This window comes from Polistes dominula, unplaced genomic scaffold (genome assembly GCF_049000335.1).
Source record: "Polistes dominula isolate Pdom_NZ unplaced genomic scaffold, Pdom_raw_medaka contig_373, whole genome shotgun sequence".
Lineage (NCBI taxonomy): Eukaryota > Metazoa > Arthropoda > Insecta > Hymenoptera > Vespidae > Polistes > Polistes dominula.
In genome coordinates, this window is record NW_028300899.1 from 605,366 (window position 1) to 630,842 (window position 25,477).

A 25,477-nucleotide genomic window follows, 5' to 3' on the forward strand; every position below is an offset into this window, starting at 1 on the left:
TTTCTGGCACAATTTAGTACATACTTCAAAATTTTGAAAATTGATTCAACCAAAAATAGTTTTAATGATTCTAATTATAAATAGATTAATTATAAATGGATTAATTATAAATTGGATTGACTATAATTGTGATAATTATATCAAAAGTAATATCAATTACCCAGATCTGATTACTTGAATGTTGCATGCGTGGAGATCACGAAACTGAACTATATTACTTTATTCAAAATTGCTTTCATAAAAATATGGTATATATCACTTTGCTTTATCGTCTGAAATATTTAATCTGAAATGCAATTTCTTTTTTTAATTTGTCCTACCAAAATCACATATTTTTATTGGGGGTCATTGTATAATAAAATTAATTTTATTTATTATATTATATAAAAAAACATATTTTCATATGCATCAAAGTTCAATGTATACAAAAATTTACAAATAATAAAACTAACCATAAATCCATAATTATTTCGAATCTTTTTTTTACCATTGTTTTCTCTTTTTAGAATTTGTTCTTTAAATGAACCATAAATAAAATGACAAGTCCTATTAAAGCAGATCCAGAATTTAACTGGATTTTTCGAACCTTGTCAAATGCTCTCAATGTGTACCTAACGATGTATGAGCTAATTATTTACGATAATGCAGTAAATATGAATTTAGATAATTTACGTAAGTACTTAATCTAAATGAAATAATAAAAGAAAGCATTGATTTATTTCAGTTGTTAATTAAAAATAAAATAATATCTTTTTAGATGCTTTATCATATCCCGCTTTATTAGCATTCTTTGATTTTCTTATTTATATGGTGGTACAATAAAGAATTATTTATTGAGAACTCATTTAAAAATGACTTAAAAAATCGAATACGTAATCGTAAATAAACTTATTCCTAATTACATCTACTTGTAATGATTGAAGAATACTCATTCCTAATTTTTAATGGTAATAACGACCATGGTAAGGCGAATGTCCATTCCAGAATCTATTATTTTTTAAATCAATGTCATAATGACGGCTATATAACCCATCGAAATAATCTTCATATGGATAATAGATTTTTCGATTAAGAAAGTATGGATAATAATTGCTGTGAAATAGAAATACCGAAATAAATTGGAACTAATTGAAATATAGATAAATACACATGTATAATATAATATAATATAATAAAAAATAAAAATGTAACAAAATAAAGTTACCGATAATGTCTTAAAATTCCAATATGGTTTGGATTTTCGTAATAATATTTGGGATGAATATTAAAGCGATAATTTTGATAAAAGTAAGGATTATGTTTATAATCATAATCACGCAAATAGTGACGATTTCTATCGTCATATCTTCCAACATCGTCGTGAAAATATTTTCTTTCGTCGTCATATCGGCGATTATTTTGAAATTCATCGTAACGAGCACGTAAATCATCGTATCTACAAAAATTCAAATGTAGTATAAACTGGTATTAATTTTCAATTAAAATTTTCCTAATAATTGAATAAATAATTTGAATAAAATAATATACATTAATATGAATTTTTTAAATGAGAACTTACCTTTGACCATTATCGTAATTTCCATGTTTAGCTTTATTTTTTTCCTTAAAGGAAGCATCATGTAATCCATCTCTGAAATGATCCTTCAAATTGTTTTCATAATAATCACCGTTTTTATCAAAAGATTTATGTCCCTTTTCGTCATCGCTATCTTCGTAAAAACTCGTTTTATTACCAGCCTCATCTTTGTGATAACTATTACTAAAACCGGTATTATGAAAACCCTTTTTGTAATAACCAGTACCATGTTTTTGAAATGAATTATCGGATTCTTTCGTTATTTCTACGTGCCCGGAAGAATGTCTATCTTTATCGAACCCTTCGCGTGATTTATCCTGTTCGTTGTAATGAGCAACGTTTTCTTTTTTTCATGATTCGTTGACAAATCTTTATCGTACAAAGAATTATCCTGATTACTTGATTGTTTTTTATTCAAATGAACCTGCTGCAATTTACCTTTTTCTAAACCAGAAATCGATAATTGATCGCCCACATCATAATAGGAACAAACGCAATGTCGAATGAAAATTAATAACAAAACGTTTCGTACAAATATCATTTTGCAATTAAATTTACTTAATCCTGAAATTAATCTAATCGATTTATTATTAAGACTGACTGTTCTTTAAAAACATACAAGACTTTTATAGTCAAATAAACGGCCTTGGCTAACCGACGAAACGAAATATATCCTGTGAACCGACCAAATGGAATGTTAATACGATCACTGCAACGAAAGTTGCATATTTTTTGCTTAATCTAATAAGATAGAAAATGTACAGTAAGGATAAACCTTACGGTCTCAATGAAAAAAACATAGGTGACCCATGACCGAAATGTTGTCAACGCATTAAAAAGAAAAAACCAAGAAAACAATGAATTAAATTGGCCTTAGTCATTAATTGTTACGAATCAATTAAGTCGAATCGAAGGATGCACGGAAAATTAAAATTCTTGCAACGCAACGACGAGAAACGTCTTAATGATTCGAATTTTTACAAATATTTTACTTTCAATCTATTATATACATTTTATTGTTATATTATTTAAAAATATGATAATCCTAGCAAAAATCGATTAAAAAAGAAAAAAACAAAAATAGAAATGATTAATACTCGTCGTTTACGGATAAAGGAGGAGGGGGGTAGACAGTCATATATAAATGTTGTAAAAAATATTCAAAACTTATATTTGAAGTCGTCTTAGTAAAAATTCTCAATGCAGAATTCTTGTACAAGACGCTTAAACGTACTGTAAGTATCATATTGTTAAAATGGGGTTGGTGGGAGAAAGGAAGGGAGGGAGGTAAGGAAAGAGGGAGAGGATGTGTATCACGTTAGATACATTTACTAATTATCATTTTTACGTGTTCCAAAAATACTCTAACTCGTTCGCTCTTTCATACTCATTCTCTCTCTCTCTCTCTCTTTCTCTCTTTTTTGTTTGTTTCTTTCTCTCTTTTCCTCTCCACCTGTAAATACTGAACTCACACATTGGTTCACCGCATACATTGTTTGCTATTTAAAATCTATCATTCGATCTAGCTGCACACGAAGCTGCACCATTTATCTATTCTGGGAAACGGGAAATATTCGAATTCTTGCACTACATTTACTATTTCTTCTTACCACAGGCCAATAACAATGATCACTTGTTAGTTACTCACTCAGATGTTTGAACTCTCGTAAGTCTGTATTCTTTAAATAATTCGGAAGGCAACATGAATTTAGGCAGAGAGTATATATAAAAAATATATTAAATCTAACCGATTCCTTTTTTTTTTCTTTTCTTGTCATATTTCTTGTTTTTTGTTTTTGTTTTTTTTTTCTTCAGAGCACACTGCATTTTCGGATGCGACGATGGTAACAACAACGTGAGATGACAGCAGCTCGTGTGCACAAAAGGAACAACACTCGAAACTTTTCTTTTCGCTTGGTGACTTAGGGTGGCCAAAGGATCAATATTATTCTTACATAAGGTATTGGTTTATTTTCTATAATTACAATACCATATCTCTCCCATGACACATGGCAATTATTATATAAAAACAAAACGGACGAAAAATTAATCTCACGACTTTAATCACACAATGACAATTTATTAATGGATTCATATAAAATGGAGAACTTTTTTAAATCTTTTTCTTATTTAATACCACCGACTATTTTCCTTCAAGAATTCTAATTTGAGAATCATAAGATACACACGATATTTAAAGCGACAAAAATAAAACAATTCTATTTAAAAAAAAAAAGGATAAAATTGTATTCTTAGCCACCCCATTCACGGCGACGACGACTGGACGCTAACTTATTTACACATACTTAATAGATTATAATAAATTCATAATTTATACTTATTCTGTACAGGTAATGTTTGACGCTGTTCTTAACGAATCAATATGTATTTACACACTTATTTCTTTTTTTCTTGGCTTTTCTCGAATGCTTAAAAATTTGTATATGACGCATTGCAATGAGATATCAGCCGTCAAAACTCTCTCTCTCTTTATCTCTCTCATTCTATAATTTTTTGACCATTGACGTAAGTAAAACGTCTCTATTACAATAATAATAATAATAATATAATAATAATGGAAGAAGTTTCGAAGAATCACATTTGACCCATTTTATTAATTGATCTCGACAAATGCCCTTTTGTCTATAAAAGTTCATTCTTCATTTTTGTCCAATGGTATTATTATTTGACCCTATCCATTATATAATCATCGTCTAAAATATACGCTCTTAAAGCGTATTTAATAATGTCTTTTCCTTTACCACTGTGCTTCTTCTTTCGGTCGCAATTTATCTTCCTTTTTAAGGTACAATCGTTGATACTCTTCTTGATAAGTGACATACTGCACACTCGATTTGTTTGGTTTTTGAATGCCACAAGCATTAACCGGCGAATGGCTAGGAGAACAATTCATTTCTTGTAATTCTTGTAATTCCTTTAATGATCTCATAACCATTTGAACATCCTTTTCCTGTTCCGTAGATACCATACTTCCTATAGACTCATCCGTAACATATCCGCCATCTTTTCTTTTATCCGTTATCGTCCTGGCAGAGGTGTCATCGTTGATTATTTGACTCAAGTAGGTTGTAGCGGCAACAGTTTCCTCGATTTGTCTTTGTTCTTGTTCTTCCTTAGAAAGAGACGTTTGCTGTGGTAATGAAACTATTTCCGAGTGTATGGATGGTGGTGGCGGTCCAACTTGTTCCAACAATTTCGGATCTTTTCTTCGTTTTTTCGTGTCTTGCGATTTGTGCTTATTTTCCATACACCTTTCGCGTCTCTTGTTGTCTCTCTTCTCCGTTTTATTCGTAATTTCAACATCTTTATCTTCTAATCTTTTGTCATTTTTAATCTCCGCGTTATCTTGTAATATTCTATGCTTTAAAGAAACAACAGGTTTAGAGTGTGGAGAAGTTTGATTAGCTAATGAATAATTAGAATGTTGTGTTGTTGGATATGAAGTTTCTTGTCTGTGTACATTTACATGTCCACTTTGTGGAACTTCGTTAGCGTTAGATATTATATTGGAAGGTTCTGGATAGGCCGTAATAGAGACTACATCTTTTTTAACTTCGTTCGTCTTTGCGGGTATTTTATGATAATCATTGACGGGTGTAATTGATAGAGAACTATTTGCTAAGTCCATTAAATTAAACTTATCCAAGTGACTTTTGGTTGGCTTTTGTGCCATTAATTGTGCCGTAGGTACAACGGAGATTTTTCCAACGGTAGAATTCGAAACGATATTTGACGCTACATCAAATTGCGCCGCCGCCGCCGCCCCCGTATTATTACCACCATTGTCTTTATTTTTTTCTTTATTTTTCGAACTTATTTGTTTCTTTTCTGCATTGTTATCGTTAGATTTAAGTGTTCCGATGTTTGTAACGTTCAAAGAGTTTTCATTAACAGTTGCAACCTTAGCGGCAACACTTGTAGGAGGAGTTTTCTCCATTTCTTGAATAGCAGAAGTAGAAGTAGTAGTAGAAGTAGAAGTAGAAGCAGAAGCAGAAGTAGCAGCAACGTTATTATTATTATTATTACTGCTTGTTGCCTCGAGCCTTCCAGTAGAAGAATTGCAAATTGTATTTGCAGAAGAAGAAACACTATTAGTACTGACAACATCTTTCAACTTCTTTGCTTTCCTTTTAATTCTAAAATCAGAAATATAAAATAATAACATTATGTTTATGTATATCTTCCGATCCTTGAATATATAACAGCAGTAATAATGTACATACAATAGTTATAAAGTGTATACACAGATTATGCAGCGTTCGATGTGTTATAATAATAGATAAAAATAGAAAGGGGATACAATAAAGATAACAATAATAATAATAATAATAATAATAACAATATTAATAGTAATAATAATGATAATAATAATAATAATAAAGATAATAATAATAATAATATTAAATAAATAAATTGACAAATTTTTAATGATAAATAGTAAGACAATGAACGTACAAGAATATAAAAGAAAGAAAATTAAACATAAAATAAAAATATGTACAAAAAGAGGAGAGATGAGCGAGAAGTGACAAAAATTAAGGGCCCATTATCATACATCGCACTAAAATTATTTATCTACAAATGCATTAGAAATATTGAGCTTGCGATTGTCGAGCTTTTTTTATTATGCTTTCTTTTTTTTTTTTTAAATATTATTATTAGAGCTTCCAATATCGAGTTTAATCCGAGAAGTTGAAATTGTAATTTTTAATCCAACACAAACACCTCCCTAAAACATACAATGACCAGAAAATAGAACTACCATCTAACTACCTGATGATGGATGTACAACTGGCATTGCAGGCTTCGATCTGCTCTGACCGCGTGACTTTTTTTTTTATATAAAATTTATTTTAACTGATCGATAATCGTGACGTTTTAAAGTCAATAATCTTGATTAAATATTACTCATGGGACACATGCGGAAGAAATATTTCTTTCACCTTTGAAAACAAAAATTAGATAAGCTAAACAGAGACAACTCGTGCATTATAAAGCAAAGCGTGAAAAATACAAAATCCTTTCTAATAATATCAAAATTTGTGGAAAAAAGGGCAAAAATATTTGCATGTGTGTATCATATAATAATAATAATAGTACTTACGTTGGTTCGACAGAATTAGAATACTTCAACAAAGTTTGTAAGCGTACATAACCAGATGGCCATAATGGCAAAACTTTTGTATCCATAAAAGTTGCCACAAATGACTCCATACTTTCTTTTCTAGGTCGTAAAATTTTAAAATATTGTCTTCTTGCATTTGCTATTTCATATACTAGTTTCCTATAAAATAAAAATAAAAAAAAAAATAAAAATAAAAACAGGTCAAAATTTGTTTAATAATTTTTCTTGTTTTTTTTTTGTTTTTCAAAATGCATGTACATGAATTGAAAATTCAATATATAAATGAAAACAGAAAAAAAAATAGCATACTTAGTTTCATCTGTCCAAGGAAATCGTTTCTTCGGAATTTTAGATTTCTCCGTACTTTTGCACGAGCCTTCATCTTCATCGCTACTTTCAGCGGCAGCGGGTGAACCTTCAAATCCCCTGAAAATTAATTTTACAAATTATAATTAAGGAAAAAGATTAAGAAATAGGATTGTTGTGTGGTATTGCGGTGATGAAGAATAATGGAAACGTATTTGATTGACAAAATGTTGCACAACACGTTATTTGATATAAAAAATGATGCCAGTGAAAAACTAAATATTGATACTGATGATAAAAAGCCCCGCCGCCGACTTTGATCTTCTGCTATCTCAAAACTATTGAAATCGTTTTATACAAAATTTTGCAATGTAGAGAAAATGATATCATCTGATGTCCAATTTGAAAAATAGATTTCATTTGTTAAATTGAAATAGCAGATGTATTTACAAGCATGATAAGATTAAGAGGGGAAAAATATAAAGACAGAAGAGAAATGAAGGGAACGACAAAGAGAAAGAGAAATTGGACAGGCAAGAATAGAGAAAGGGTTTCCTCTTACGAGGGGCACCTTACCAACAGTACCGATATATCTCCCAGTATAATTGAGGACTGAGAAATAGAAAAGTACAATGAGTTCCAATTTAAAATCCTACACAACCTAAAGAATTAACTTCTATTTTGATTTTTGTTTGTTTTTGTTTTGTTCTTATTTTCAACATGTGTTTTCTCTGTGTAGAATTACAATCAACTCAAACATATATCTCTATCGAAAGCTCATTGATCAATTATTTCATTGAAAAGAAAGATACTTACTTTTCATCGGCAACCATTTGACTTTCCTGGATAAAGGCATCCATGACCGAAGGCATTGTATTATCAATGATAGCTTTTAACCTGAAACACCAACAAACTTTACCAGCAATTGAAGTTTATAAATTTACAGATGATATTAGTATTATGTAATTGTTTAATTTTTTCTATAATAATTAAAAAAAAATCTTTTACCTTTGCATTGTTTCCTTAACTCTGTATTCAGCATCTTGCAGATAAAGCTTTTTCGCTCTATTAAGAAGAGTTATTTTACTACAAGGTAGAAATCGGGCGAGGTGTTCGTACGTCTGCGGTCTTGCGCTCGCTGAATTCAGTGTCCTCAATTTTTTCTCTAGACTATTTAAAAAAAAAAAAATAATAACAATAATTATATACATTATCTTCCCTTCTCTCTCTCTCTCTCTCTTTAAATTGCAATATCCATGTTAATAAAAAAAAAAACTCACCTAAACAAAGCAGAGTTGACCGAAGGGTTGAAAAACTTGCTTTTACCCTCTTTGCTGTTTTCCGCGTGTACCTTCAATTTGTTAACGATTTCCTTGATATCTTCAGGAAGGCCGTCCGGTAATGGTGCTTCTTTGTCAATATCATCGCACTCCGAGTCTGTGCCAAGATTACCACGAGATTTTCCAGAATCCGATGTGTCCTGACTCGACTCGTCTTCGACCCTAGCTGCATTAACGACACTTTCTATAGCATCGTCGATATTACTGTCTTTACCAGGAAGTTTCTTTAAATCTATTTTCTTCGCATCACACCCATTACTACTATTGGTGGATGATGGCTTTTTCTCAAATTTTTTAATATCAAATTTTTTCTCCGTCGTAGCTTTAGTCTTTTGTAATTCTTTATCAGGCTTTTTCTTTTCCTCTTGATCTTCTGACACTTCTTTAAAAAAATAAAAAAAATAAAAAAAAAAATACAAAGAAAATAAGAAACAGGGATCTAATTGTAAATTCTTAAAGCATTTATTTAAAAAAACAAAAAACAAAAAAAAACAAAAAAAAAAACAATAGAAAAAACCGTGAAATATTTAAATAATAAATTTCTATGAATATACCTGTACCACCCTCGGCATCCGTCGTTTCGCCCTTTTCTTTCCGCCTTTCGGCTTCCTGTTGAGAATTCGAACGTTCTTGGGTTTGATGATTCTGTGGCTTCTTTTTCTTCTTCTTGATTACATTTTCATGGTTGGATTTCTTATCTCCATTTTCATCGACTTTCTGCTTCTTCATGGATGAAATAAATCGTAATAAAGGAAAAGATTTAATTTACTATGAAATAAAGAGGGGAGAAAATTATTTAATTTACTTTTCTCGGTTGATCTGACATGTCGTCTACTTCATCATCTTCCGACGAACTAAGATTTCTTTTATCCGCCCTCTTTGGACTATCGACATCTTCAGTTTCTTCTTCGCTGCTATCGCTACTTTCATCTTCATCATTGTTACTTTTATTATTGTTGTTATTGTGAACTAAGGAATGCCTTTCAGCAGCTTTAAATTCTAGGGCACCACAATTTATGTAGAAACCCCCATGAGCTGTGGTCATCTCTTCTGGTACAATTTCATCGTACTGGAAAAATAATCGATAGATAAATAAACCATTAAAAAAAAAAAAAGGTAAAATGAAATTAAACGATGAAATGTTTAATATAAAAAAAAAAAAAAATGATCACTCACAGCATCCGTATTGTCAATGAAAGAATCATTCTCATCGTATCCTGCACCCAAATCCACATAATCATCATACTTGTGTCTTTTCTTTCCCAAAGTAGTTGTACCCTAAAAAAAAAAATAATAATATGAAATATTAAAACAATTATTTGAATTGAATGAAAACAATTTCTTTGTAATTCATAAATATCTCTCTGTAAAAATACGTACGTATTTGGCCTCGAATCTTCTTGCCATATCCTTAAGTTTATCTTCGTCATCGTCGTCGTAGGGATCCAGCCCATTCGTCGTATTCTCATCTCCTCCTTTTTGTTCTTTTCTTCGCTTTTTCTTTTATCAACAACATAAATCAAAATACAATTACATTATATTATTACAATAAATGTATCATTTTTGTTTTTTGTTTGTTTTCAATTATTTCAGGGACTATGAACAAATAGAACACAGAGGTGGCCAGTCCTAAAAGAACTTTAAACCTAATAAATAAATTCCAAAGTTTCTAAAATTTCTTTTTAAACATACATAATTCTCCTATCAATCGGATTTATTTCATTAAATCGATAAGATAAAACTATACAACAACAAAAAATTGAAATTTCTTATATACATTAGAACAAACAAAACACCACATTGTTTCCAAAAAATCTTACAACACACAATTCAAGGAAAATATAATAATAAAATAAAAAAAAAAAGGAAGAAGAAGAAGAAAGCGATAATATTAAACTTTGAAACGATGCGAAAAAAGTTCGATAATACCAGGAGAACATGTTTCAGTTGAAACATGAACCTACGATATAAACGGCGTATACTTTGCTTGCTTGTGTTCTACGTTTAAACATGAGCTACCTCTTTCAGCATTTTGCCCTCCTAATACAGGGACGCCACGTAGAGTGACCGTTTTCAGAGATAATATTATCATCAACAATAGATTAAAAATTCAATCCGATAACAAAACAACAACAAAATGACAAAATTCATTAAAATAGTCTATATATAAAAAAAAAAAGAAAATAAATAAATTAAACATACGAATATTGAATTATTTCAGATATTTATTTGTGTGTATTTTAAAAATGTATATATAACGATTCAAAAATAATACGATCTTATTTTTTTTTTTTAAATGAAGGGGATGAATCTTTGGAGAGCTACGAAGAGAAAGAGAAAGAGAGAGGGAGAGAGAGGGTGTGTATAAAGAATAAAAAAAGTACTTCCCCTACTGCTGTCCTTTCAGGTACAATACAATACTATTGGGGAGGGTCGTAGCAGACGGGGTAATGTCCTATAGGAATATAAGGAATTTCAAAAATCCATGTTGCGTAGTGAAGAAGGCGCGAAAGGAAGGAAAGAAAAAAGAAAGAAAAGAGAAAGAAAGAAAGAAAGAAAGATAGAAAGATAAGAGGAAGAGAAGAAAGATCCATAAGGGCAGCCTGCGAAAGGACACTAACCACTATGCGGTGGTGAATCGATAACTATCAACGACAAAAGACCATTCTGTCTCTCTCTCTCTCACATACATACACACACACACTCTCTCTCTTTCTCACTATACTACTCTTGTAATCGAGAGAAAGAGAGAGAGAGAAATGTGTGTATACGTGTCATGCGACGGTTATACGTTTATGGTGTGTTGGTATAGATGCAATGTTGAAAGAATGATCGACCGAGATGGCGGGAAAAGAGGGGAAAAAACGTAAGAAAAGAAGGGAGAAGGTAATTTATCCCCTTCCACCACCATTGAGTTTGTACCTACGTATTATAAACGATTATTATTATTATTATTTAGCCTTGTACATGTTCGACAAAAATCTATGATACCTTAGAATAATAGGCTTGGCTACAAAAAAAAAAAAAACCCAATCGTATTTTTATTCTTTTCTAATATATATATGTATCTTTAATTATGAGACTGTTGGTAACGTGAATCATAATTTTCACATACACCGTTATAAAAGCATCTTCTTTCGTTATTTTGTAAATAAAATAAATAAGAATAAATTGATGAAAATAAAAAGACAGGGGTAGGGAAGATAAGAGAGTGATAAATGATAGGAGAACGCATAGATTAATTATTAATTAACTTTGAAAAAAAAAAAAAAAAAGGAAAAGAAAATAGATAAGAAAAAAGAAAATTGTTAAAACGTCAGGAAGAAAAATGAAAGGAGAGAGAGAGAGAGAGAGCCATCGTTGTTCGATTAAACAAACACACGCACGTACGCATGAATGCATGCATGTGCACGATGATACAGCACACGCGCATGAAAGTAGTCACCACCACCACCACCACCACCAACATGCATTCATTGTCTCGACTACGAACAAAGAGACAGTGTAAAAGAAAGAGAGAGAGATTATCATAAAACATATGTGTATATGTATACGTATATATACGTCAATCGCGCACGCATCTATCGTGTAAATTCATAACGAAGAGGAAGAAGTGTCCGTATGGTCGTCGGACAAAAACCAGAAGAAACTCATTCTTTGTCAAATATTCTACATATATAATTATCCTTTTTCTTGAAATATTATTCGTTAACCTCCCCCGCCAACCAAACCCACCACCCCCCGCCATTATATACACTACACAGCAAAGAAGCAAATAATTCGCGTGAACGCGCGCGCACTTAAATGTAACAAATTTTTGATTCTCTCAATTGGGGGGTAGGGAGGGAGGGAGGGAGGGAGGGAGAGGGGAGGGGAAGATGAATAGAAAAATTAAAGAGGAGTGGGCGGAGGGAATGAAGAAGATGGGGTTCGAAAACTAAAAAGCCATGCACGAAGGCATGACATATGTCTCGAGAGGTCAAGTCGTGTTCTTATACATGCGCTCTCGATACGTGTCGACGATCACGAGTTTCCAGCGTAGCGCAGTAAAAAAAGAAAGATATAAAGAGAGGGAGAAAGATACACGAAGAGAGGAGAGGAGAGAAGAGGAGAGAAGAAAGAATGTATCCAGGAACATATTGTCTGATATTATTTCGAAAAAAAAAATGAAATTTGTCTTAGGAGATAACTTTATTGTCGTTATGATTTTTGTATTTTTTAATAATAAACATTATTATTATATGTAGTATAACATAAAATGTATGAAAATATGGCATATATAAAGGATATTTTTCTAAGAACAATAGAGAAAGTAGTATCGTTGAAAGGAATTGTAATGTCGGCTTGTACGTTGTATTCACCTTTCCTCCTTTAGGAGTAGAGGAGTTAGTAACTAAAATGGATGATTTTGTAGTGATCTCAAGTGAAGGAATAATTCTCTAGGATATTATTTGAAATTGGTAAAAATTTTGTTTTCAAACTAATATCTCAACGTTTATAAATTCAAAGAGTTATTATTTTAATTATTAGACACAAACTGTATTGAGAATATTTCGTAAAAAAAGAAAGAAAAAGAAAATTTACTATAAATGTCGGAGAATTTAATCGATTAGCAGTATCTCTTTTCTCATGGGTTGCAAGCACACATATAGGAGACACAGGACATTGAAGAAAGGAATAATCGTCATCGAGTAATCGAGAGATCTCGTTAGGCAACAAGGACGCGTGACAGTAGTTGTCGTTATCGAGAGCGGTTGCATGCCGATGCATCTGGCATCGTTGTAAGTCGCTCTCGCGACGCCAAACCATTCGTATTTTTGCACTTTCTTCTTCAAAGTCGTTAAGAGAGATAGAAAGAGAGAGAGAGAGAGAGAGAAAGAAAAAAGATAGACAGAGACAGAGATAGAGATAAATGCGACCGGTGCGTTGTGCCCTTATCGAGGCACGCGGTTAAGAGCGTAACTTTTTTTACCTGTCTGTAGAGATAATTGAAAAATAAAACGATAAAGAAGATTAACTAACCTCGGCTGCTTTGTAAAGCTGAGCGTAGTTGAACTCGGGGCATGCCTTCTCGTTCGACTCTGGCAAAGTAAGCGTAAAACGGAAGGAGGGCGCAAGCTGTTTGCCCTTCTCACCCTTTTTCTCCTTCTTCGCGGCGTGGCCCAGGGACTCCGGAAACTCCAGGGTTTGCAGGGGTACCCGTTTAACCTCTGACATTCCTACATTTGCACCGAGCTCGATTGCGAATCACGGGAAACAGTGCGTTGGCCGCGACGACAACATGGTCCCTTTCTCTTTTCTTAAACACTCCACCGACACCAACACTCACACGTCGCCATCTTCGGCACGACTGTTTTTAGAGTGCGCTGCAGACGCCGATATCACTATCGCCGCCGCCGCCGCCGCCGTCGCTGTCAGATGCGCAAGCGCAGATTCATTCCCTAGTTTCTTCTTTCTTACTAATTCCCTATATTTTTCTATTGTTTAATGCGATGGCGCTATTTTTGAATTTTTTGGATTTTATTTCCCCTTTCTTTTTTATAGTATTTTCTTCTTTACATTTTTCTAACAAGTAATACATAAATGAAATGTTAAAATAAATAATAATAAATAGTTTTATCACTTAAGGCAATGATTGATTGATCTATTGTATTGCATATACACTGATGCACTTTGACGCATCATATGCATTCATCGTAAGGTTTTCTGAAATTCCGATTGGTTCGTATGAAGCATTTGTTTTGTATTGGCTAAAACTTAATATATTTTATTTAATATTTCAGTTGATAATCTTAATATATAATTTTATTTTATAATAAAATTAATCGAGTTTCAAAACATCGTCTTACTTATTTTTTATTAAAACATTTTTCTTAAATTTACATTATCGCGTCTAGATTCTTATCTTAAAATGTTTTGTGCCTGCAATGGTAAGATTAAAAACATAATTAAAACATATGCATAAAAGTATAAAAATACTTGTTAAAAAATACAAAGAATATACGTTCATTCGAACGAATCTCTGTTATTGTCAACATTGTTAACGTCTTTCTTGGCTATTTTAATTTCCGAAAACTTTTGGCCTAAAACTTTCATCACCTCAGCATGCTTCAAGTTCTTGTCCTTTTTCACCGAATTATAATTTTCTTTAACATAAAGTGCGAATGCGGATGGTTCTCTTTTCGGCGTTTGCATTTGAACTGTACCAGATTTTGTTGTCTTATTGATGAGTAGTTCAAATTTACCATAACAGTGACCACATCGTTTTTTGTCGATATCTAAAGATTTAGAATGTCGTCCAATACTAAAAATTATTTGAAACAATATAACAATTAATTAAGATTAATGATAAAATTAAAAAAATTATTAAATACGATAAATCATATGAAAATAATGTAATATTTTTACCTATATCCGCATTCGATGCATCTGTATGTAAATTTTGTTTTAATTTTATAATCGTGACAACGACGAATGGGTGGAAGTTCAGGAAATACTTTGATTGCCTTGTTTGCCCTAAATCGAATATAATAAAATAAATAAAATATATAAATATAAAAAATAATTTGCTTTTAAATTTACCATGCCGTCCAAAATGGTCCATGACCATCGGATACGTCATTTATTAGCCAAGCAGCAGCATGGCACATTTCATGTATCAATGTATCTCTCAATCTATCAGGTGTATCTAAAACCTGTGGAAAATTCTCGTTAATTACTAACTAAAATTGTATAAGCATATGCCACATACCTTAGTCGATAATACTAATCTCGAAGATCTGAGAATACCTCCTAATGGTTTAACAGATCTTTTATTGTAACAATATCCAGCTGTTCCTCTCATACGAACATTCCATTCTATCAACATATTTTCTGGTAATTTTTTGTCAAAAATATTCTCGTTATACAATTTATACAAATACTTGCAAAGCTCTTCTTTATTATTTTTATACGCTAGCCTATATTTTTTTGCATTTGGATGAGCATTGATCAGAGGTACTGAATCAGATAGAGAAGCTAAAAAACTTCTGTGTGTATTCTTTGTCTCGCTTTCTTCAGACGAAAGATTTCTCTCTTTTGTTAGTACTACATTTCTTGTTGTTTTTGTTGGTATATCTGCAAAATCAATTTAATTTTAATGAAACATTTGTAATGTGTTATTTGTAAAAATACATGCTTATAAAAATATGATTTATTACCTTTCTTATATACACGTTTTTTAGTAATATCATCGCTTGGATCAAATTCACTTGTATCAGAACTACCTTCTTCATCACTAAATAATAACTTTTTCTTATTTAACATCTTCTGTACTTCTAAAGAGGGATTAGTAGTACTATATTCATCATCTGTGTCAGAATCATATATTTCAATGCGTCTGTAGAAACAAATTTGGAAATGTTATTTTGCATTATTGTATAAAATTTAGAAAAATTAAATAAAAGTATAGTATATACCTTTGAACAGAAGATGATTTAGTATTAACTTTATTTGATATAGGATCAGATGCACGTGGAGTTGTTAGAGCGGTGAAATACAAGCTTTCGGTTTCATTATCAGAAGAAGAGCTATCGTTAATGAAATTTTGCGTTTTATGCTTTGGTTTTTTATGTTCTGTATTACATCTCTTCTGTTTATCTCCTGTTTTTGTTGCATAATGTTTATAACTCCTTCCTTTTCTATTACAATAAAAATCATTTTTTATTTTTTACATTATTATTACACGTATTTTTTATTTCTTATTTTAAAAAAGTAAAAACTTACCTTTCTGTTTGTACAGCTCTATCTGTTTTCATAACGTCTTTTTGTTTATCCATAGGAGTTGAAAGTAAGGCGGTTGCATTATTCCTCCAGATATTACCATATAATTTATCTAATATATCTGTACATTGTATAACGTCCATATTATGGGATTGTTTTATACCTATATTATTACATTGATCAGTAGATTTGTTTTGTTGTTGAACCCTTGAAGGTGTACGAACATCCTCATTAAGTTTATCTAAACATTTATGTGCTATTTCTTGTTTCGATTCCAACACAGAACTAATTTTATTATTTGTATCTGATGCAACAACATTATTCTTTATGGTTTTTGATTTGATTTTGTTTCTGTTATTCGGGGTTTCATAATTCAACTCCAATCTTTCTAAACTACTATTCCCAGAACTTATGCTATTTCTAATGCTTGCAGGTACATTAGTGAACGAACTATCATTAGAAGAATGTGGTGAACTCATTATAAGCCAATTTGAAATTTCTTGCTTCTTTTTTTCTGATAGGTATGTTTCTTGATTGTCAATAATTGGAGCATTGATAGATTTTTCATATATTTTAGACGAAGTTACCATATTTGTTTCAGAAAAGTTACTCTTGGTAATATCACTAGTCGTTTCATCTATAATTGTAGCAGGTGGCTTGTTAAATCTTCTTATTAAACTATCATTACTTGATAATGCTGGATGCAATTCTTCTTCATCTAAAGTTTCATCGATTATAATATTAGAAACTTTCGGTGTTTTTGGTGATTCATAAACAGCTTTTGTTGATTCGATATTTTTTAGGATTTTACTTAGATTACTTTTGGTCAATTGTACAGGAGTCTTAGATTTCTTAGAACTATTACTATTAATATCAGTCAATTTATTCAATGAATTATAATTGGAAACAGGAGTATACACACTTTTTCCATCTTCCGATGTAGTTTTTAATTGTCTATTTGAATTCTCATTCTTATGTCGTATATTTAATAATGTCGGATTAATATATTCATTTTTATATACATTAGTATTTTTATTGTGTTCTGAACTTATCGTACTGCTGTCCTTAGAACTATCATCAGAAGTATAATACGGATTCTTATCCCGTGAATTAATTTTGTCATTAAGATTAGAAAATTTACTAGCACGTTTATTTCTTGTTGATACATTTCTATATTTTTCATAAAAAGTTTCATCGTCATTTGAATTGTCAGATATTTCCAAGATATAATTTTTAAACCTTATTGCACTCTTGTAAGTGTTTGTTGGTATCACAGGTGTAATAATCTTGTCTTTATTAAAATATTCGAAACTTTTGTCAGGACTCGAGTCGCTAATAACTATTATAGAATCCCTTTTTGTATTCATTGTGTTATTTTCAGTAATAATATCTTGAGTATCTTCTATTACAGAATTGTCTGATAATTTTAATGCAAAATCTTGGGAACCAATGATCGGTAAATGAACAATATCTTCTTCAGTCTTTTCAATACTATCAGATATATCAGGTGAAATCTGATAATCTAGTATATATATATAAAATAATAAATCATTATAATTATTAAAAAAAAAAGTATAAATCATTCTAATTATAATTTGTATAATAGATCATTAATTTTATTTAGCTTACCTTGTCTATATTTCTGCTTAGTAGGAAAAGGTGAAAAGGAATTATCACTGAAATCACTCATATTTTTCTGTCTTATCCTCTTTGAGGTATCTGTTTTTATTTCTGAACTATGAATTACGTCAACATATTTTTTTTTTCAATTCTTAGAATATATTTATAAATCGCTTCTTTGTATTAGAAAATTTTTTTCTATTAAGAATATCTAATAAAAAAATCCAAAATTTTGTATTCAAAATAAGATAACATTCACTAAAATAAAAGCACAGTATTATTAAAAACATTGCATGTTTATTATTTTAATTTAATTCACTAATCAGTTTTCACTTTACATTATAAAAATAACATTTCTTAGAATTATATCCTAAGAAAACGTATATATATTTTTGTTCCAAGTATATGCAGAAACAAATCTGTAAACACAAATTCAAACTTGTCGTTACAAGTTATTATACGCATAGCTGCCAACTTTTGAAAGAATACAAAAAGTATTTTTATTGTAAAATTTAATTATTAAAATTCATTAATATATATTTTTTTATTAATTACATAATACATAGTATTAATTTGTCTTTATCAATTATTGTGAAAATATTTATTGAAAATATATCAAAATTAAATCAGTATCATATTATTTTTTCGTAAGTTGGTATAATTGAAATGAAAATACTTCACTTATCTTATAAGACAATGTTAGTCATAATATAACTCGTCAGATGACGTTACTAACAGCTCTGTCGGTAAATTTTGTTTTAATTTAACACTAGATTTACGGATGTTTTGTTCATTATTTTTTAATGACGTAATAACATTGTTTGAATAAAGGATTGAGTAAAGGAATTGAACTAATATTTACGTATATTTCATTACGTAACTAAAAACCAATAAGTTTTCAAAAAATAGTATTTAAATTTTATAAATATATAAAATAATCAAATGTTCAATGAGTCAAATTGGCTCAATTCGTAAATCTAGTGTTAAATAATTCTTGTGATAAAATTACATAAAAGAAAAAAATCCATCTTTATGTTCCAATTTTTCAAAGTTTGTTGTAAAATAATCTTTTATTATCTAAGTAATAGATTTTTATTCAAATCATGAAGTAATAAAATAATAAAGACAGGATAATCAAATTTCTTCTGAAAATAATCAAATTTCGTTATTATTACTCCGTGTTATTTATAATATGAAGATATTCCTAGCACGTCAACGAAAGATACAATTCTTACAAATAATATTATTAGCATATTACGTGCAATGAATAAATATGGAATATTCGCAAGATATAAACAGCTATATTCAGAAAGAAAATTGTAGGGAAAACTTCGTTTGCGAGCTTTGCGTGAGTTATTTTAATGTTCTATTTTCAATATTGATACTTTTGTGATTTGTTCTGATACAACAGAACATTGATTTTCTCATTTTTTTAAATGTATAACTATAAATCACTTCATATGCATTATTTACTATTTTAACGATTAAAGCCATTTATTTAAGAGAATAATAATTGTTATACATGCAACGTATATTTACAGCATAAAACATTTATGTGTGCGTATATGTTTGAGTATTATATACCCTTTACACTTTAGTTATTCAATACGTTGTAACAATCGTGGAAGTGCAAAATGGTCAATATTTAATTGTCAAAAAACGGATAAGACAATATTCTAAAGATATATATATTATATTGTAATATTGGGTATTGTAAAAGTGGGTTTGTAATATTATAAATTCGTCCTATCTTTCTTATGTTTTTCCAAATGGTACTATAAATAAAAATTGATTACATTTAGTATAATTAATTCTTTAATCCACACGTGATTCCCCATATGTGGACGATACGTTGAATTAATTGATATAATTGGATTAGGATCTAGAAACATAAATGAGTCTTCAACAATTTCATGATTTTAATTGGTCATTTGTAGTAATTATTTGAAGAATTTCAACATACTTACTTTAAAATTTACTAATACGAATTTGACACTTACAATCAATATTTATGAAAGAAATTATTTCTTACCTTTCATACGAAAGAAATCCATCATATTCACTGGAAAGTCTCATTTGATTCACCAATTTCAATAAACTTTCTCACATCATTGGATGTAAATTTATAGAACGAATCCTTTCGTCTAAGAAAATAAGGCCCAGATCAAATGTGCGTTTCCTTCGAAGAGCTTCTATTCTTTTTAGTGGTCCAACATTTTATTCGTCCGTTGTACGATTGTACGACGAAAGATGATTTCGTAGATACGATGATCGGTGGATCATCGTCCATAGAAGTTTCGATGGGAGAACTTCTTTCATCGTCCTCGGTGCTTCTTTGAGAATTTTTTAATGATCTTCGCGAGATATTCGATTGTTCGCTCGAATCATATCTAAAAATCAACAAATGATATGATGTTAATCTTTAGTATTCATTAAAGTTAATAATAAATATAAAAAGTTATGACTATACCAAGTGCTTTGACACTTGTTAAATTTAAGATTTTTCAAAAAGTGCAGTTAATCGATGTGTGCACTAAACGACTCATATACCCGAGATTTTTTATTTTTATTTGTTTTTATTAAGCCCCACCTTTTGATACTCCTCTTGTTGTAACGCGAACTCCTGATACGTATCATACGAAATTCTTTTCCAGTTTCACAATCATAAACCGTAACACTATTGTTGCCATCCGGAGGAGTGGAAAGATTGACTGATGAACACCAAAGTGTCTCTTTAAATGCTATCCTGTATTTAACGCTCATAACATTATATAAAATTGGATTAACGGTGGTACTGAAATAATAAAGGCACCCACTCAACGGATGCAACCATTCATTTATATCGTTGAAATATGACGTTCGATGGACGTAAAGCAATCGTTGTGCGTGAAAAGGTGCCCAGCAGACGAAGAACATTATGACAACGGCGACTGAAACATATTTATGTGAATAGTACTCTTTCATATTTCCATTTTCTATTAATAGAAATAAATATCTTAATAGAATTGATTCATTATAAAACATTCATTATAAAATATTGACACGTGTATTTATGTAAATTATAATAAAAATAATAGAACAGAAAAAAGAAAGATACGTCGAGTGTTCTCAAAAGTAAATAAATCTTTAAGTAAATATTTATCGTTTCATATTTTTTTTTTTTTTTTTTTTGATGAAATACGTTCGTATGTATTAATTACATTTTTTTGAAGTATTTGTTTTTTGAATTTTGATCGATATATGTACGTATATCATGTTTTTGTATGCACACATATTGAATAACAACTCCATGGTCAACGTTTAACCTATTTCCCATTACATCATTTATATAAATCAAAATGGGATTATATTTCGAAAGATATGTTACGTATGAATATGTCCATTTTTCTTATCAATCAATATCAAAAATATGATACTCCTCCATTTATTACGATCACGTATAATAATTAAGAAAAATAATATTTACGCGAATCAGAAATTAAACGATTTAAGGTAGGTATGTAATTTTTCATTAACTTTTTCTTATCGACTAAACAAACAAAAAATATGATTTTCAACTTGTTATAATCGCGTATGAAAATGAAATAGTATTTACGTGAACTAAAAAACACAAACTTATATAAATTTCTCTGAACACTTCAAAGACAAGATCAAAGTTACATCTTGTTTAAGATTTAATGTAAGAGAAAATCTTTCTCCTACTGTTAGCAAGTTGTAGTTATTGACTTACTAATGTATATATACATGTATATATAAAAGACAATTAGAAAACTTAATTTTATTTTACTTTAACAATATTCATTTCTGTTTGCTCTAGTTTAAGAATTAGCTTTAACAGACTGTATATCGTGTGTCGCTTGGCGAGCTTCTTCCAGTACTGTTAGCTATGGTTTAAAGAACATCGTAATTACGATGGATTTTCACATGTAAATCATATTTTATCTCTCAATTACACGAGAGATGTTATCTCCAGTGTTAATCAAGTTTCAAACGTTTACTCATATATGAAATGACAGAAATGATTCGATACGTGCAATTCGGAGATAAACGTTAAATTTCGAATTTGTCCTGATGACTATAATTACGAGCGCTTTTAATGAGATTTGAAGGAAGTCGATTGCTTTTTATTGTTCTCTTTTGATCCCTCAAATCTCGTTGTTATATTAACTATTTTTTCAAGTTTTTTCTATTCTTAAATCGATTTCAAGTTCGTTTGTACATCATCAAAGAGATTCAATTGATAGATTAAGTTACCTTAGAAATTGAAATCTTTGACTTACTAAGCATGCGTACAATAGCCTTTCGTGAGTGTGCTTGTCTCGTCTCACCGTGAACCCGAACCGTACCCTCGATACTGTGATCAAGAGTATTCCTTTGTATTCTGAGACATATTCGCACATAGAGAACTACTATGAACACCATAGGGATTAAGAAGAATATTATACAGCTTAACTCGTAAAGTGGGAAGTTTGGCATATTATGTAATAGCATCGCACATAATGCTGAATCCTCTGAATATCTTCCTGATTCTGAATGTTAAACAAGAGAACAAGTTTTTTCATTAATATATAAAAAATGATGATCTATAATAATAATTTTGTAATAATATCACCTGGAGGATATTCAATGTAGTTGACGGTTGTATAAATGGCAAATGGAATAGCAAAAATCAGTGCCACTATCCAAGTACCCAAAATAAATCTAATTGGTCGTTTTAAACCACTCATGGTGTAAAGATGCAAAGGATGACAAATAGCTAAATATCTTTCCAATGAAAATGTTACTATAGTGAGTACCGACGCGTAAGAGGACCTTCAAAATATCCAAGAAAAATATACATAGAAGAAAGATGATAATCATAAAGCCGAAGAAATAAATTTCATTCTTACATCTCTGATACAAAGGCTCGTAATTTACACATGTACAGTCCAAACTGCCATGGATATTGTTCCCAGAAAATGCTCAATTCATTTGGTAAACCTGTGAAACACAGCGAAACAAAGGATAAAGTTCTAACATGGAAAGGGTTAATTGACGTATTATTATTATTGTGCTCTTTGTTCAAATTATTTCTACCATTATATGCGATGAACATTTGTAATTTTGCTAATAATTATCCGCTCTATCGTTTTGATGTAATAATACAAAGAATAATATCATTTAAATAAGGTATAATAATATAACAAAATAAATTGTATCATTTTTTAGTCGAGATGATTATTTTATTTTTGAATAAATTTAATAAGAAATGTCACAAAATATGATGCTATTGTAAGAAATTTATGCGTCTTCTCCTCGAGCTTTTTTACGTCCTTATTCTTATATTGTATTTTGTTACGTATACGTATATCTATGTATGTATATATATATATATAAATTTATCTTTGTTAGAATATTATCCAAAACCAATAAATTGCTTATCTACGTTTTGCGTATATAATATGTATATGCACGTACGTGCATACACACACATAAACATAGGCGCGCACGTGTATTTTCTTTATACAACATATATTCGCACGCAATCGATAAATCTTTTTTTTTCTTTTTTTAACAAGTTTTCTTTGATAAGAAAGAAATTCGAATTTTTGTCGTATTTCCTGCTTTGTCAATAACTTTATCAGATAAATAAATTAAATATATATATATAAAGTATAAACTTATTGTATATGTTAGGAGAAAATTAGATTATCGTATATTATCAATGATTTTATGTTTCGATAAAACAACCATTTGTATTCTTTCATCGTTACTTTTTATTTCCACTGATTGCATTTAGCGAATATTTTCCTTCTGCGTTTTTATTTTTATTTGTATTTGTATTTTTCTCTTCTTGTATCTCCTATACATATCTTCATACGTCATTAAAGGAGAACTTTAACGAAGCTGATATTCAAATCGAATAATTACTTACTGCTTATGAAGAATTTTCAAGTTTGGATATTCTAATGATAAAAAAAGGTAGAAAACAATGATTGAGCGAAATGAGATAAGTGGGATGCTTTGAATATATTCTCGATATAACATGGAATGTTAATCAGTGAATGAGTACTTAAAATCGTCATTTAAAGATCATATCTAAAATCCGAATTAATTGTGTTCCAAGAGAATTTGCAGCTGCTGCTGCTGCTACTGTTACTGCTACTGCGATTCTTGTATATGACGGCACATCTTCTTTTGACGTTAATTAGAATGCACACAAGTTAAATGCGATATTAAAATTTACCGAAGAAAATAAGATAGAAATAGAACTAGTTCGAGGACGTTATATGTGAACGAAAAAGTAATTATAATGCAAAAAAAAAGAATTAAATTACTTTTTTTCAATTCGAATAGGAGGTATGTTCGAGTTTTTAAGCAAAATTTGAATAAAGTTTTTTTTCTCTCTCTCTCTCGAAGAAGAAGAAGAAGAAGAAGAAGAAGAAATAATAGAAGAAAAATATTTGAATTTTAAATGAAAAGTAAACAAAAAAATTATTATCTTCTCAATTATTATTAGCAATGTTTTTAAAGTTTGCAAATGAACTTTGTTAAATAATAGAGCGAACTTTTTTTTTGCTTCTTCTTCTTGATGGAAAAAGTAGGATCGTTTAAAGTGATAATAACATTGAGCTTGGAAACAACCAGGAAGAGAGAGAGAGAGAGAGAGAGAAAAAAAAAGAGAGAGAGAGAGAAAATGTGTGAGGATGACATAAAGTAGAAACTTTATTCGAGATTACCCGCAAATTTTATCTTTGCTCAAAATAACGTTGACAGTGATTGATACAATTTTTCACAAATTTCACGATAAAAAAAAAAAAAAGAACAAAGAACTTATGTATAATACGATATTTAAACAAAAATGTATTTTGAACGTGAATGTACACGTGTATACATACAAGTTCGTTAACAATTTACAATGGTCAACATTCCTCGAACTTCATTAAAATGAATAGAAACGAGTTGTTAGAGACAAAACATCACTCACCTAAAATCAATAAGAGAAGATCAGAAATAGCCAAGTTGAAGAGATAATAATTCGTAGCGGTTTGCATAGTTTGATTTTTCTTGATGACAATACAAGTCATGATGTTACCGAATACACCGGTTACAAAAATGATGACGTATGCAAATGTTATTGGTAAAACTAGTTGAAGTGGTAAATATTTGGAACCCAATTTTTTTAGCAAATATTCCGTTTCATCCAAATTTGTAAGCTCCGTGATATTGCTTAAAGGGATCGTGTAACGGCTTGAAATATTCATACCTCTTGAATACTGAGTCTTTTTTCTCGAATTAATTAATCGAGTTAACAATAGATAATAATTTGTTAGTTTTTTTTTTTTGTTCAATATTGAATCAACAACGATTTTGATTTCTTCCGATCATCGTTGATACACACTAGAAGAATCAAATAAAATCTCGTGGTAAATAATAAAAATATCTTCCGAATATTTCTGAATTGTTCCATGTTTATTTCGTTTTTCAATAAATTTATGACAACTTGCATCACAATTGTTAGACTTCCTTGACATCGTCACGAAACCGAATCACGATTTGAGTTTTTACACAAAAACTCATAGCTTGAAGATTTTGTTATTATTTATTTAAATGATTTTAAATGAAAATATGATCTTTCTAAGATACTTATACGAGAGTTTGACAATAGAATCGATTTTCGAGTGTTCGTGTGAACACTTCGTGAACAAGTGATGATCACTGAGCTAGCTACTACTGCTATGACTTTCA

At 30.1% G+C, this 25,477-nt stretch overlaps 4 protein-coding genes across 8 annotated transcripts; all 4 read right to left on the reverse strand.

The window, feature by feature from the left end:
* Positions 1-938: 938 nt before the first annotated feature.
* Positions 939-2,612, reverse strand: LOC107065609 (uncharacterized). Its single transcript, XM_015319501.2, is given in 4 exon segments — positions 939-1,092; positions 1,205-1,435; positions 1,559-1,928; positions 1,931-2,612. Coding segments are annotated over 4 exon segments (939 nt in total). The 5' UTR covers positions 2,118-2,612; the 3' UTR covers positions 939-941.
* A 109-nt stretch (positions 2,613-2,721) lies between these two features.
* yem (yemanuclein) lies at positions 2,722-13,733 on the reverse strand. 5 transcript variants are annotated; one of them, XM_015315657.2, is made up of 12 exons: positions 13,391-13,733; positions 9,749-9,868; positions 9,545-9,646; positions 9,174-9,437; positions 8,923-9,091; positions 8,309-8,534; positions 8,037-8,198; positions 7,845-7,925; positions 7,605-7,640; positions 7,032-7,148; positions 6,702-6,881; positions 2,722-5,733 (listed from the first exon to the last, which is right to left on the reverse strand). In XM_015315657.2, the coding sequence occupies exons 1-12, from the start codon at positions 13,583-13,585 to the stop codon at positions 4,335-4,337; spliced, it is 3,051 nt and encodes a 1,016-aa protein (XP_015171143.1). In that variant the 5' UTR covers positions 13,586-13,733; the 3' UTR covers positions 2,722-4,334. The 5 variants fall into 5 exon arrangements, with proteins under 5 accessions (XP_015171143.1, XP_015171124.1, XP_015171117.1 ...); XM_015315638.2 differs by having other exon boundaries at positions 8,309-8,747; XM_015315631.2 differs by having other exon boundaries at positions 8,309-8,750; positions 13,391-13,732.
* A 475-nt stretch (positions 13,734-14,208) lies between these two features.
* Positions 14,209-18,510, reverse strand: LOC107063696 (Germ cell nuclear acidic peptidase). Its single transcript, XM_015315680.2, has 8 exons — positions 17,759-18,510; positions 16,133-17,651; positions 15,826-16,047; positions 15,568-15,746; positions 15,120-15,484; positions 14,951-15,063; positions 14,777-14,884; positions 14,209-14,672 (listed from the first exon to the last, which is right to left on the reverse strand). The coding sequence occupies exons 1-8, from the start codon at positions 17,817-17,819 to the stop codon at positions 14,375-14,377; spliced, it is 2,865 nt and encodes a 954-aa protein (XP_015171166.2). The 5' UTR covers positions 17,820-18,510; the 3' UTR covers positions 14,209-14,374.
* A 704-nt stretch (positions 18,511-19,214) lies between these two features.
* LOC107063613 (capa receptor-like GPCR) lies at positions 19,215-25,477 on the reverse strand. The gene is made up of 7 exons (XM_015319789.2): positions 24,717-25,477; positions 22,639-22,729; positions 22,362-22,561; positions 22,030-22,278; positions 20,340-20,679; positions 19,782-20,139; positions 19,215-19,631 (listed from the first exon to the last, which is right to left on the reverse strand). Exons 1-6 carry the CDS (start codon positions 24,991-24,993, stop codon positions 19,914-19,916), a joined length of 1,383 nt encoding a protein of 460 aa, XP_015175275.2. The 5' UTR covers positions 24,994-25,477; the 3' UTR covers positions 19,215-19,631; positions 19,782-19,913.